This window comes from Anolis carolinensis, unplaced genomic scaffold (assembly GCF_035594765.1).
Source record: "Anolis carolinensis isolate JA03-04 unplaced genomic scaffold, rAnoCar3.1.pri scaffold_7, whole genome shotgun sequence".
Classification (NCBI taxonomy): Eukaryota; Metazoa; Chordata; class Lepidosauria; order Squamata; family Dactyloidae; genus Anolis; species Anolis carolinensis.
Window position 1 is genome coordinate 33685040 of NW_026943818.1, and position 15581 is coordinate 33700620.

Below are 15581 nucleotides of genomic sequence, written 5' to 3' on the forward strand. Positions count from 1 at the left end.
AGTAACAAGGGCGGAGCCAACCGCCGTTTGGAAGAAAAAGAGGGAATGTTTTAAAAACAGTTTAGTCTGTGATTTTTAGTCACAGGGAAGACACTGGTTCCAGGTTAGGGATACCAGGGAAACTCAGATCTCTAGTGGTGTTGAATTAAGCAAGTTAGGAGACTTGTTTAGGTTTATTTATAGAGTCTGAGTAGTAAGGGGAAGTAATCCCAGTTAGATCCAAAGTGATCAGTTCGTAACTTTGAAACCTAAGTGCCTCTAAAGAAGTTACTGTAACCACTAAGCTCTGTGCCTGAAATAAACTTGTTTTTGTTCTTCAATATCCAAGTCTCTGTCACCTATATTCAAAACTAAGTAACGCTACCATCTAAGTGAATAAGAAAAAGAAGAAATAAATTCCCCTCTGCCTGACATCTCCACACAACCCATTCTTCCCGCCAGAAAGGCACAGTCCTCCCTGGCGAGTCTCTTGTTCAAGAATTATTTCATGAAACAAAGGAAAACCTTTTCTTCCTCAGCCCCACCACCATCGATCGGGTGCTTTGTAAACAGTTCTTCAGGACTAGACGACACAGGCTGGAGTTTTCCAGAAACGTTGGGAGAGGAACAAAAGAAAAGGAACAAGAAACAAAAGAAGGACGCAGGAACACACACAAAGGACAAGGGAGCAAACAAGACCTCCAAGGAATATATTGCAAATGTGGACAAGTGTGTGGACCTGTTTCTCGGGTGTTAGGACACAAGGTTGTGAGGTATGGAGAAACTAAGCAAGGAAGGTTTATATATCTGTGGAAGTTCCTGGGTGGGGGGGAAGGACTCTTGTTTGTTGTCAAAGTTTGATTACTATTAAATGGCCTTCCCAGCCTCACCTCCTGGCCTGGGGGAATCCTTTGTTCAGAGTAGTTAGCTGTCCCCTGATTGAGTCCTGTCTGGAATTTTTCTGTTTTCAGTCCTGCTCCTTATTTACTGTTCTGATTTTGGAGTTTTTTTTAATACTGTTTATTTTCATGGTTTCCTCCTTTCTGTTGAAGTTGTCCACACGCTTCTTGTGGATTTCAATGGCTTCTCTGTGTCGTCTGACATGAGAGATGTTCTTTCACCCAGGAACTTCCACAGATATACAAACCTTCCTTGCTTAGGGTTTTTGTATGTTTTCCAGGCTGTATGGCAATGTTCTAGAAGTATTCTCTCCTGACGTTTCGCCCACATCTATGGGAGAAACGTCAGTTTTTCGCCCGTTTTAGTATTCTCTCCTGAAACATCAGGAGAGAATACTTCTAGAACACAGCCATACAGCCCGGAAAACATACAACAACCCTGTGATCCTGGCCATGAAAGCCTTCGAAAACCATCTTCCTTGCTTAGTTTCTCCATATACCTCACAACCTCTGAGGATGCCTGCCATAGATGTGGGCGAAACATCAGGAGAGAATGCTTCCGGAACATGGGCCAGACAGCCCGGAAAACATACAACAAGCCATGAAAGTGACAACTATTCTTTCACATCTGAACACACTGACCGTGAGGCCTAAGTGAGCCACAAGAGGGCACTCTTTGCTTAGGAATTAAAAACAGTTCCTTTTTACAATACCATTGGATATAATAGGACTTCAGTATCCACAGATTCGGTCCACGAGGAGTTTCGCACCCCGGACCGAACCCACTACGTAAGAAAAACAGAAGAGGGAAAGACCAGAGAGAGAGGCACAGTTCGGTTCTGCCATGTTTTATTACACAGGATGGGTCCCCGATGAAGAGGCGGAGAGTTGCCCGAGGGAGAGAAAGCAGCCGGTTTTTGGGGCGACAGAAATCCCGCAAGACTCCCGCCAGGCAAACGCTTAGCCGGGGTGGGTCGATCGGCTGTACATTCGACACAGACGGAACGGGTTCGGCAAAAAGGGTGGGCTGCTCCCAAACGCACCGCCCTGCCCTCCGCAAAAAGAGCTCACAGGCCACTCACCAAGCAGAACACAAAGGCGGTAGAAATCGGGCACCGGCTCGGTCAGAAAGCCAAAATACTGGGAATATCCCCCCCACCCACCCCAGACACAGAAGCGAGCGGACACAAAGGTGCCCCGAGGGCGGATGGAGCCTTTCCCCTTCCAAGTCTGAACAGAGGTTCGAAGGTTCGAAGCCCGATCCCGGGAGAAATCCAAAAATACGCCATGCGATTCTACGAATGCGATTGGATGTACGGTCCGCAGTTTGCAATGGAGTTTTTGCACTCTATCGTTGGAGCCAAAATCCTACTATGCACTTCCTACTATGTTGGTTCTAATATAAATCCAATGTATGGCATTCTCTTTGTTCACCGTGGGAAAATTAAAACAAATGAGCGGCCAGGACTGGGATGGGCAGAGTTACGAGCTCTGAGATAGGGCTGAGCTTCTATCCCTGTCCTGTGGCGCCTGCCAGGACACAGGGGGCGGGGCCAGAGGAGGGGGCGGGGCCTCTTCCCAAGTGCCTGACGGGGCTGAACCTCTAGACTCCGCCCCCGTGTTCTAACGAGCGCCTCAGGGGAGGTATATAGATGCTCAGCCCTGTCTCGTCCTCTTGGGAAGAGGCCCTGCCCCTAGCCCCGCCCTTTAGTCCTCAAAGGCCTCTCAGGAGAAGTATCGAGGCTCAGCCCTGTCTCGTGCTCTTGGGAAGAAGCTCCGCCCCTAGCTCCACCTTTTAGTCTTAAAAGGTCTCTCAGGAGAGGTATAGAGGCTCAGCCCTATCTCAGGCTCTTGGAAGGAGGCCCCGCCCCCTTCCCTAGCTCCGCCCTCTGTGTCCCAACAAGCACCTCAGGAGAGGTATAGATCCTCAGCCCTGTCTCGGGCTCTTGAGAAGAAGCCACGCCCACTCTAGCTCCGCCCCCTGTGTCCTACAGGCGCCTCAGGTGCTCAGCCCTGTCTCCGGCACTTGGGAAGAGGCCCCGCCCCTCTGGTCCCGCCCCCGTGTCCAAATAGGTGCCATCACCGCCCCCCTGGATTGTAGCACCCACTTTGGGAATCACTGATCTAATGTACGGCATTCTCTTTGTTCACTGTGGGAAAATAAAGACACATGGGCTCTGTGATTTTCATGGCAGTACCCCACCAATTTTGCCCTTTGAAAAGTCTCTTGAATGCAGCACATCTCTGGCAAATCTCTCAGCTCCTCTCGGCCATTCCCGGTGGCTCATCCTAAGCCTGTAAACCAGCCGGCAAGAACCTGCCCACATACACATCATCCCCTCGAGATTAAACACACCTGAGTTTCAAGGAACGTCGTCGGACCAACCTGTCCAACCGCAGATATATTTCAAGCAAATGGAATGGAAACGGAAGCACACGAATAACCTACACATCCCTATTTGCCCTTGCTGGGTTACAAATGTTGATGCTCCTCAGAGGCCTTCTTGGTTCTCAGACCATTGACCATTCTCTGGACACCTTCCCTCTTCTATCCTTCAGAATTGGACACAAGGTTATTCCAAGTAAGACCTGACCAAAGCAGAACAGAGTTGGACTATGTCTTCCCATTGATCTAGACCAAGACTTCCCAAACCTGGATGAGGTCCTTCAAGATCACAATAACAATCCTCATCAACTTGACTATCTCATCAGCCAAAAGCAGGTCCAAAGACCATCTAGATGGTCTCATATAAGACCATAGGTAAGCAAAGATACCCCCAAAGACCATCTAGAAGGTCTCATAAGACCACAGGTAAGCAAAGAGACCTCCAAAGACCATCTAGATGGTCTCATAAGACCACAGGTAAGCAAAGAGACCTCCAAAGAACATCTAGAAGGTCTCATAAGACCATCAGTAAACAAAGAGACCTTCAAAGACCATCTAGAAGGTCTCATAAGACCATAGGTAAGCAAAGAGACCTCCAAAGACCATCTAGAAGGTCTCGTAAGACCACAGGTAAGCAAAGAGACCTCCAAAGACCATCTAGATGGTCTCATAAGACCACAGGTAAGCAAAGAGACCTCCAAAGACCATCTAGAAGGTCTCATAAGACTATAAGTAAGCAAAGAGACCTTCAAAAACCATCTAGAAGGTCTCAGAAGACCACAGGTAAGCAAAGAGACCTCCAAAGACCATCTAGATGGTCTCATAAGACCATCAGTAAGGAAAAAGCCATCTAGATGATCTCATTAGGCCATCAGAAGATCCTAGTTAAGGAAAGGGACCCTCAAAGACCATTTAGATGGTTTTGTAAGACCACAGGTAGGGAAAGGGACCCTCAAAGGCCATCTAGATGGTCTTGTAGGACCATAGGTAAGGAAAGTGACCTCCAAAAGCCATCTAGATGGTCTCATAAGGCCGTAGCTAAGCAAAGAAACCTCCAAAGACCATCTAGACAATCTCATAACACCATAGATAAGCAAAGAGACTTCCAAAGACCAGGTAGACTTAGGTCAACCCTAAGTCTAAAGTTTAGGACAGGGGCCAGGTCAATGACCTTGGAAGGCCTTCAGCTTAGAAGGTTCGAGAATCCCTGATCTAGTCCCTATATCCCTGTGGATGCCACCTATTCTGAGGACCACTCAAAGCGATGATGAGAACAATAATCTGGATGCAGATCGGCTTTGCCACATCATGTCCATACACAAACAAGAGCCTGAAAAGAGGTGAAGAACGTGGTCGCAAACCCAAGGGGCTCAGAGAGTGAGGTGCAGGAACAAGGCCACTGCGATGTGCAAGCGACGCAACTACGGTAAGGAGACTCTTGGGAAGATGGCCACACCAGGTGGGAGACTCTCGGAGGCCCGTTCTATATTGAGGCCAGCTCTCCGCTTGAGTCGTTGAGCTGGTGGGCGGAGATGACTCAACCACACATGCTTGCGCTCCCTCTTCTTCTAAGCCTTTCCTGGACAATATTGTCACACAAGGCCTTGGAGAAAAGCCACAACATTGTTTGAGTTTTGCCGAGAAGAAGCACCTTTCCATCTCTCAGACCCACCTATCTCACAAGGTAGTTTAAGGAAGAAACAAGAAAGATTGGCACACACTACCTCCAGGAACTGGAGTTCCCATTATCCCTGACCATTGTCCATGTTGCCTACAATTGATGGGATTTAATGCTCACTAGTGCCTGAAGGTCTACAATGGAGCCTATCTTCTGTAAAGTTAATATAGGAAGACTTAAAAGTATCCTGAAATCCACTTTCAAACAAATGGCAGCCTACGAGTCCTACAAATTTCAGGAGAGGCCTTGTCAGAGTAATGGTTTGTGTAGTGTGAAATGTTCACTCATTGTTAAAGCTAAATTGTGTGCAATGCTTCGGGAAGCATTTCAGTAGAGAAGCGGTTAAACGCATAGAGTTAGATTTACTGGCTAGAGTGACTTTAGGAGATTTCTTATGTTTTCAGAGGGAAAAGGAGGCTGAAAAGGCAGGAAACTCTCCATCCCAAACACAACCATTCGGCCACCACACTGGAAAGGAATGTGGGCAGTGACAAGTTTTACTGAGAAGTTTCTTACCGGTTCCCATCAATCTTGCTGGACATGAGCATGAGCTTCTACAGCTGCGTGCTCTGTATATAGCTGTAAATAAAATTAATTACCGCTAAGAAGATGCTAGATTGCCGATGGAGGGGAAAATTGAGACTGAGAGCTGTACGTGTCTCAATTTAACCCTCACATCGATATTGTTCTCCAGAAGCAGCCTAAGGAGAAAGCCAAGACGGCATTTGGGAATATTTTCAAATTTGGCAACTCGGAAAAGGAGAAGAGAGTCGCCGGCACAAAAGCGTCTTCTTTTCAGCAACACAATCCCAACTGTAACAAAGGCCGGGACTAGGAAGGGCTCGCAAATTTGTCAACAAGTAGTTACATTTCGAAACAATTTCGGTAACCAAAGTTACTTAGTTGCTGTAACAAATCAAAGTTGTTGCCTTCAACGTACAATTCGGGGACATTATGGCAGAAATGCTTCCATAAATAAATGAATGAATAAATAAATAAATAATATAAAAATAAAAATCTCTTTCACTCCTTTTTTTTCTCTCTATTTTTTAAGGCAGACAAAAGTAACAAAAACTAACCCGGGACACGGTACTTCTTAGTAAAAGCAACGTATCTCTTTTGAAAAGAAACGTAATTTTGAACGTTCTGGCAAGAAGAGATCTCTGTAAGCTTCACTAATAATAATAATAATAATAATAATAATAATAATAATAATAATAATAATAATAATAATAAAGTCCTAGACACTTGGGAAGTGTTCGACTTGTGATTTTGTGATATGAAATCCAGCATATCTATCTTGTTTGCTGTGTCATAATAACAACAACAACAACAACAACAACTGCGAAGGCCAAGAAGCGTCCTGTTTGCTAACCGCTGACTCAGGTTTGGAGACAGCTGGCCGTAACCAAAATCATGTTCAATTCCAGAAAAATCATAGAAACATGGAGTTGGAAGAGATCTCGTGGTCTATCCAGTCCAACCTTCTGCCAAGAAGCAGGAAAATCGCATTCTCATGGTCCAGGAAATACCATATGTGCAATTTCACAGAGACCACGATGAAGAATCAACAGCACAGAAGGGACCACAAAGGCCAACGAGTCCTAGATGCCACCACGAAGGAGTCCACAACTATAAAGCCCTCCTGGAAGACGCCCAAAAGGAGGAGAATCCATCCTCCTCCAAGACCACCAACGAAAACAAATAATGCCCGCCCTGAATTGATCGCATTCTGATGGTCCAGGAAATACCATATGTGCAATTTCACGGAGACCACGATGAAGAACCAACAGCACAGAAGGGACCACAAAGGCCAACGAGACCTAGATGCCACCACACAGGAGTCCACAACTATAAAGCCCATCCAAACAACAAGTCCTCCAAAGGAGAATCCATCGTCCTCCAAGACCACCCTGAACTGATCTCCATCAAGCAAGCGGAAGAACCACGTCGTGTGGACGAGAGCTCTAAAAATCAGCATTGGGTTTTGCAGAAGAAGGCACCAGATGGGGAAGGAAGGAACGAGGAGGGAAAGGGAAGGAAAGGCTACTAATGGAAGGCAAAATACGACTTGTTCTTCACTGAAGACTACTGGGAGAGTAACCATTTCTTCCAACACCAATAATGGCCACCCCACAGGAGGAGATTTGTTATGTTTTCGGAGGGAAAAGGAGAACATTTCCTCGTCTCTAGGGGAAAAGGAAGTTGAAAAGGTAGGAAACTCTCCATCCCGAACACAACCATTTCCTCGTCTCCAGGGGAAAAAGAGGTTGAAAAGGTAGGAAACTCTCCATCCCGAACACAACCATTTCCTCGTCTCTAGGGGAAAAGGAAGTTGAAAAGGTAGGAAACTCTCCATCCTGAACACAACCATTTCCTCGTCTCCAGGGGAAAAAGAGGTTGAAAAAGTAGGAAACTCTCCATTTTGAACACAACCATTTCCTTGTCTCCAGGGGAAAAGGAAGTTGAAAAGGTAGGAAACTGTCCATCCTGAACACAAGCATTTCCTCGTCTCCAGGGGAAAAGGAAGTTGAAAAGGTAGGAAACTCTCTGTCCTGAACACAACAATTTCCTTGTCTACAGGGGAAAAGGAAGTTGAAAAGGTAGGAAACTCTCTGTCCTGAACACAACAATTTCCTTGTCTACAGGGGAAAAGGAAGTTGAAAAGGTAGGAAACTCTCCATCCTGAACACAACCATTTCCTCGTCTCCAGGAGAAAAGGAAGTTGAAAAGGTAGGAAACTCTCCATCCCGAACACAACTATTTCCTCGTCTCCAGGGGAAAAGGAAGTAGAAAAGTCAGGAAACTCTCCATCCCGAACCCACTTCCCGAATCCCCTTCCAGGCTCCTCCGCACAGAGCAGGGGCGGTATAAGGCGCTGTACATATGGTTTACCTCAAATAGATATCTATATTGTTATTCCTCTGTAGATATGTATATTCATCATATATATATATATTATTATTTATGTATGTATATTATTTTACACACATTGCGCGATAAACTAGGTTATGGCTTTCTGTGATACGGTCACAGCGGGGTGAGAGGCGGGATGGAGACGACCGAGGGAGCCAAACTTTGGTCAGGAGCTACGAGGGGACCCCCCCAAAACGGGGAAAACCAGCCCTACAAAGGACCCTATGGCGCCGACTGGTAAAGCAGCAGATATACAAAGAGACAACTGCAAGGGCCCCACCTTTTTCCGCTTTCCCGTTTTTTGCAGCGCGAGCAATGGTCAGCATGAGAGAAAAGGAGCCACGATAGATTTCTGCAGCACAGCCCCGGCTCGGTCTGCCGCGCGGTGGGGGGCGACCTCCCCACACCACCTTCCCCACCTCCCTGCCACGGATGCCAGTGGTCACAAGTTGGAAGGGAGCTTTGATTTCGCTGGGTCCGTGTCGGCAGCGCTAGCTTTGGAATCCTTGCGGGCACAACCCGAGTCCTGTGGGAGGGCGGAGGCGGCGCAGGCGGAGGCGGAGGTGGCGGCGGCGGGACTGGGCACGGCGGGCGGCATCTGGTGGGGCAGGCCCACGCGGGAGGGCGGCGGCGGGGCGGCCCGAGGCGTGCCGCTAGAGCTCTGCGTCGAGGAGGCCGGCGAAGCGGGAGAGGCCCCTCCAGTCCCCGCCACAGCTGCCGCTGGGATAGACGTGGTTGAATCGTGAGCCGAGGACGGAGGGCTCTGGCTCATGGTCTGAGAGACGCCGTGCGGGAGGGAGGGCTGGGAGGCCGAGAGCGGGCGGCTCTCCTGGCTCAGGCTGCTGGTGTGCAGGGCCTGAGTGCTCTTGTGGGCCGCCAGGCGCTGCGGGGAGCCGGGCGGCTTCTGCTGGGCCAGCGAGAGCTGCGAGCCCGACTGGCCTTGGGGGCTGCCCTCGTAGGGGAACGTCCGGCTGGCGCGGGGGCTTTGCGAGGGCGGGCTGGCCGCCGAGGCCGGAAGAGGCTGCGGAGGCGGCGCCACGTTGGGCTGGACGTTTTGCGACTGCAGTTGCAGGACGTTCTGTTGGTGCTGCTGCTGCAAGTTCAGCTGCTGCTGTTGGTGGCGGTGCTGCTGGAGCAAAGCCGGGGAAATGGCAAAGGGCCCGGCGATGCCCCCCTGGTACTGCAGCCGGCGGGCCATGCGGGGCGAGCCCAGGCCCATGGGGCCGACCAGCGGGCTGGCCATCTGCGGGCAGAAGCTCATGGCCACGGCCTGTTGGAGGGTGGCGATGGCCGAGGTCACCTGGGGCTGGGGTTGGGGCGGAGCGTACATGGCAACGTGCTGCTGCAGCTCGGCCTGTTGCACCATCTCCCGGTCGTACTTAACGATCTCCTGGATGATCTCGTTCTCCTGGTTGTTGAAGACCCCCGAGTTCAGGTCGTGCTGGACCTTGTGCAGCAGGATGGAGTTCTTCTTACCTGCAGCGGATACAGAAGTAGAGGTGGAATGTATGACTAAATGGGCAAAGAACTGTCAGGATCCCCAATCCTTGACATCTCTGGTCAACTGACAAAGAACAGATGCCAGCCATAAAGCCATCAATTACCCTCTGATATGTGAGAGCCCCTATATATGTGGCACAAAAGAAGGTTCTGGCATTTGGTACAATAAAAACTTGTTGGAATCTACCCGCGTGTGTCTTGGTGCTTTCTTTGGAAGACGGACCCACAGCACAACTGGGAGAAGAGAACCCGACAAGAACATAGGGAAACCAATTAGAATAGAGGAGTGGAATAAAAGATTAAAATATACGTACTCATCAGACCTAAAAGAGAATTGGATCAAAATTTTCTATACCCCCCCCCCCCAAAAAAAAAACTCTCCAGAATATACAAAAAAACCTCCAACAAATGTTGGAAATGTGGGGATCATGAAGGCACCTATTATCACTGCTGGTGGACCTGTGAGAGAGCCAAGGAATTTTGGAAAGAAATACACCAAAGAGTACAAAAGATCCTGTCAATTAAATTCAACTTAGACCCCAGGTTTCTGCTACTAGGGATGTTAGATCTAGAAGACAAGAATAAAGAAATCTTATTTAACTACTCAATATACGCATAGGAATGGAGGATGAAAAATAGACCAGATATTAATTCCTGGTTTAATAAAAAATTTGAAATTATGAATATTGACAAACTAACATACTTACTATCGGATACACAGGGTAAAGCAAAAAAACAGACAGATTTAGGAATTGGTTAAAAACTACTTAAGAAACGAAGAATGTAAAGTAATAATATAAATTACTAGCTGTGCCCGGCCACGCGTTGCTGTGGCAAAGTGGTGGTGGTATTGGTTAAAAATTGTTGTGTAATTTTTATTTGACGTTATTTGTATTTTTTAATTAATTTTATTGTAAGTTATCTTTTTATTTATTATATTTTATTATTTTCTTGTATTATTTTTAGTTATTTTCTGTTATTACAGTATTTTATTGTATTAATCTTTTAGTGTTTTTAATTATTTGTTTGTGTTTTTTATTATTTTTTATTGGGTTGCTAGGAGACCAAGTTGGAGGAGCTTAGCCTTCTAACTGGCAGCAATTGGATAAAAGCAATTATTCCTCTCCCTCTAATTAGGACTTTATATTTCTTTTCTTTTTGTTGTATCAACCTAGAGGCATGGATGATGGGTTGTGTTGTCAAATTTCGAGGTTGGGGGGCCTGTAGTTTTGTTGTTTTGTGGGTCGCCGTGATGCCATCACTCTTTTATATATATAGATTCTTAGGCGAGTAAGAAGGGCAATAGGTATGTCTCAGATTAAAAGTAGATGAATAGAGATAGAACCAAGAGAGGAGAATGGAAGGTATTGGAAATACCAAGGGAATCAATATAAAGAACACCAGATAATAGATGGAAGTCAACTTTAATAAATGTGTGTCTTTATCGTGAAATTATGTAATGGGTGTTGGGAAGATTACATTTTCTTTTTTTTCTTTTTTTGTCGTTGTTGGCTGTCTTATTTTGTTTCTCTATGTGGGGCGTTGTTGGTTTTTTTGCTTTTTGTTTTTAGTTGTTTTTGTTTTTTCTGTTATTTCACTGTCTGTTATATCTATGTCATGTCATTGTAATCACAGTATTATAAATGTTTGCAATAAAAATTTACTTAAAAAAAAAGAAGTAGAGGTGGAGCGGAACCATCAGTTGTGGCCAAAAGCTTCTTCCACAAATAATAATAATAATAATAATAATAATAATAATAATAATAATAATAATAATAATGAAGACCTGGCTCTGGCTCACAAATGGGACCCTGAAGAAGGAGACAGAAGGCCTGATCCTTGCAGCCCAGGAGCAAGACATCAGGACAAAGGCCATTCAGGCCAAGATCGAAAAATCAGCTGATGACCCAAAATGCAGACTGTGCAAGGAAGCTGACTAAACCATTGATCATATCCTCAGCTGCTGTAAGAAAATTGCACAGACAGACTACAAACAGAGGCACAACTATGTGGCCCAAATGATTCATTGGAACTTATGCCTCAAGCACCACCTCCCAGCAGCAAAGAACTGGTGGGATCACAAACCTGCAAAAGTATTGGAAAATGAGCACACAAAGATACTGTGGGACTTCCGAATCCAGACTGACAAAGTTCTGGAACACAACACGCCAGACATCACAGTTGTGGAAAAGAACAAGGTTTGGATCATTGATGTTGCCATCCCAGGTGACAGTCGGATTGACGAAAAACAACAGGAAAAACTCAGCCGCTATCAGGACCTCAAGATTGAACTTCAAAGACTCTGGCAGAAACCAGTGCAGGTGGTCCCGGTGGTGATGGGCACATTGGGTGCCGTGCCAAAAGATCTCAGCCGGCATTTGGAAACAATAGACATTGACAAAACTACGATCTGCCAACTGCAAAAGGCCACCCTGCTGGGATCTGCATGCATCATCTGAAAATACATCACACAGTCCTAGACACTTGGGAAGTGTTCGACTTGTGATTTTGTGAAACAAAATCCAGCATGTCTATCTTGTTTGCTGTCTCATACAACGTCGTTGTGTCAATAATAATAATAATAATAATAATAATCTTTATTTATACCCCACCACCATCTCCCCAACGGGGACTCGGGGCGGCTTACATGGGGCCATGCCCAAAACCATACAATATAACAGAATATAAATAGAACAACAAATCATAACACATTAAACAATACAATAAAAAATAATATACACTACATTAAGCTCACCCCAGGGAACAAAAATGGAAAACCCTTGGCCTTGCATGTGGCTGAGCGGGGAATCGGCTCCAGGTTTATTATTTACTAACTGGGCATTGCTGTGGCATCATCCTAAGTGGGATTCCTAGGGGAATCCTTTGTTGGGAGGTGTTAGCTGACCCTGATTGTTTCCTATCTGGAATTCCCAATTTCCCTGTTTTCAGAGTCTTGTTCTTTATTTATTGTCCTGGTTTTAGAGATTATATTGTTCTGTATTATTATATCACAGTAATTATTACATATTATATTGATTTATTTTTTTTTATTTTTTTTCATGTCAGGAGCAACTTGAGAAACTGCAAGTCGCTTCTGGAGTGAGAGAATTGGCCGTCTGCGAGGACGTTGCCCAGGAGACGCCCGGATGTTTTTGATGTTTTTACCATCCTCACTCATGTCCCCGCATGAAGCTGGAGCTGATAGAGGGAGCTCATCCATGCTCTCCCCAGGTGGAATTCGAAACTGGCAGCCTTCAGGTCAGCAACCCAACCTTCAAGTTACAAGGCTTTAACCGCTCTGAGTCCCCTTCGGGGTGAGAGAGGGCGGGGTATAAATATAGTAAACAAACAAATAAAATATTATATATTAAATGTAATATTATTAATGCTATTATGGTATAGTGGTATGTGCAATATAGTCATATATAATGCTATTATTGTGCGATGCTAATGATATAATATATTGTATGTCAATATAACTTGTAAGCAGGGTGAGAGAGGGCGGGGTATAAATGTAGTAAACAAACAAACAAACAAATAAAATATTATATATTAAATGTAATATTACTAATGCTATTACGGTATAGTGGTATAGTGCAATATAGTAATATATGATGCTATTATGGTTCCCGTCCCCTTGATCTGGTCATGTAAGTGTGATATATTGTTATAATTGTATTATTTTACTTTGTTTAATAATGTGTATTATGTTGTTATGTAATGTATGTGTTGCCTTTATGACTGTAAACCGCCCTGAGTCCCATCTGGGAGATAGGGCGGTATATAAATAAAGTTTTATTTATTTATTTATTTATTATTTATTGTGCTAGGTTAATGATATAATATATTGTATGTCAATATAACTTGTATACCGCTCTGAGAGAGGGCGGGGTATAAATGTAGTAAATAATAATAATAATAATAATAATAATAATAATAATAATAATAATAATACATCACAGTCCTAGACACTTGGGAAGTGTTCGACTTGTGATTTTGTGATACGAAATCCAGCATATCTATCTTGTTTGTGTCATAAAATAATAATAATAATAATAATAATACATCACACAGTCCTAGACACTTGGGAAGTGTTCGACTTGTGATTTTGTGAGACAAATCCAGCATATCTATCTTGTCTGCTGTGTCATACAATAAAATAATAATAATAATAATAATAATAATAATAATAATAATAATTCATCACACAGTCCTAGACACTTGGGAAGTGTTCGACTTGTGATTTTGTGAGACAAATCCAGCATATCTATCTTGTCTGCTGTGTCATACAATAAAATAATAATAATAATAATAATAATAATAATAATAATAATAATAATAATAATAATAATAATACATCACACAGTCCTAGACACTTGGGAAGTGTTCGACTTGTGATTTTGTGATACGAAATCCAGCATATCTATCTTGTTTGCTATGTCATAATAAAATAATAATAATACATCACACAGTCCTAGACACTTGGGAAGTGTTCGACTTGTGATTTTGTGATACGAAATCCAGCATATCTATCTTGTTTGCTATGTCATACAATAAAATAATAATAATAATAATAATAATAATAATAATAATAATAATACATCACACAGTCCTAGACACTTGGGAGGTGTTCGACTTGTGGTTTTGTGATACGAAATCCAGCATATCTATCTTGTTTGCTGGGTCATACAATAAAATAAATAATAATAATAATAATAATAATAAATCACACAGTCCTAGACACTTGGGAAGTGTTTGACTTGTGGTTTTGTGATACGAAATCCAGCATATCTATCTTGTTTGCTGTGTCATAAAATAAAATAATAATAATAATAATAATAATAATGTGGTCTGCCATGGGTCAGGAAGGGCCAACACTCTACACATGCCCCACACCTCGGCCCCAATACACAGCCATACCTATGCGGTCGAGGCGATCGATGGCGACTGTTTCAAACGCCCGCCTCATCATGGGATATTCCTCCAGGACTTCATTGAAGTTATCCACCGAGAGGGAGTAGAGGCGGCAGTAGGTGTCGGCACGGACGCTCGCAGTCCTCCGGCCTCTCGTCAACAAACAGATCTCTGGAGGAGAGATCAAAACATGTGTAAGGAATCCTGGCTATCTGTTAGGGACACCAGACAGGGCCTTCTGGGTGACTGCTCCCAGGCTCTGATCTCATTTTCCTCAGAGAAGCCAGGATGTGTCCCTCCTTGAGACCGTCACAAGTGATTTGACCTCAAGGTTTATATTATTTATATATACTAGATCAGGGATTCTCATACCTTTTAAACCGAGGGCCTTCCAAGGCCATTGACCTGGCCCCTGTCCTAAACTTTAGACTTAGGGTTGACCTCAGTCTACTTGGTCTTTGGAGGTCTCTTTGCTTACCTATGGTGTTGTGAGATCATCTGGATGGCTTTTAGAGGTCACTTTCCTTACCTATGGTCCTACAAGACCATCTAGATGGCCCTTGAGGTTCCCTTTACCTACCTATGGTCTTATGAAACCATCTAAATGGCCTTTGAGGGTCCCTTTCCTTATCTAGGGTCTTCTGATGGCCTAATGAGATCATCTAGATGGCCTTTTCCTTACTGATGGTCTTGTGAGACCATCTATATGGTCTTTGAAGGTCTCTTTGTTTACTGATGGTCTTATGAGACCTCCTAGATGTTCTTTGGAGGTCTCTTTGCTTACCTATGGTCTTACGAGACCTTCTAGATGGTCTTTGGAGATCCCGTTGCTTACCTATGGTCTTCTGAGACCATCTAGATGGTCTTTGGAGGTCTCTTTGCTTACCTATGGTCTTATGAGACCTTCTAGATGGTCTTTGGAGGTCTCGTTGCTTACCTATGGTCTTATGGGACCTTCTAGATGTTCTTTGGAGGTCTCTTTGCTTACCTATGGTCTTCTGAGACCTTCTAGATGGTCTTTGGAGGTCTCGTTGCTTACCTATGTTCTTATGAGACCTTCTAGATGGTCTTTGGAGGTCTCTTTGCTTACCTATGGTCTTATGAGACCTTCTAGATGTTCTTTGGAGGTCTCTTTGCTTACCTATGGTCTTATGAGACCTTCTAGATGGTCTTTGGAGGTCTCTTTGCTTACCTATGGTCTTATGAGACCTTCTAGATTGTCTTTGGAGGTCTCGTTGCTTACCTATGGTCTTATGAGACCTTCTAGATGGTCTTTGGAGGTCTCTTTCCTTACCTATGGTCTTATGAG

The 15581-nt window shown here is 44.5% G+C and overlaps 1 protein-coding gene across 2 annotated transcripts in view; it reads right to left on the bottom strand.

Annotated features, from left to right (window-relative positions):
- Positions 1-15581, bottom strand: part of hcn2 (hyperpolarization activated cyclic nucleotide gated potassium and sodium channel 2) — a 162090-nt gene that overhangs the window by 59368 nt on the left and 87141 nt on the right. The window contains exons 7-8 of one of the 2 annotated variants that reach the window (XR_010000126.1): positions 14279-14443; positions 8139-9334 (exon numbers count right to left, since the gene is read on the bottom strand). Coding sequence is in view for 1 of the 2 variants with exons in the window: in XM_062959555.1 (XP_062815625.1) it covers positions 8301-9334; positions 14279-14443 (1199 nt within the window). In the remaining variant the exon portion in view is untranslated. Of the gene's footprint in view, positions 1-1710; positions 9335-14278; positions 14444-15581 lie in introns of those variants that run through there. The other variant, XM_062959555.1, reaches the window with a different exon arrangement.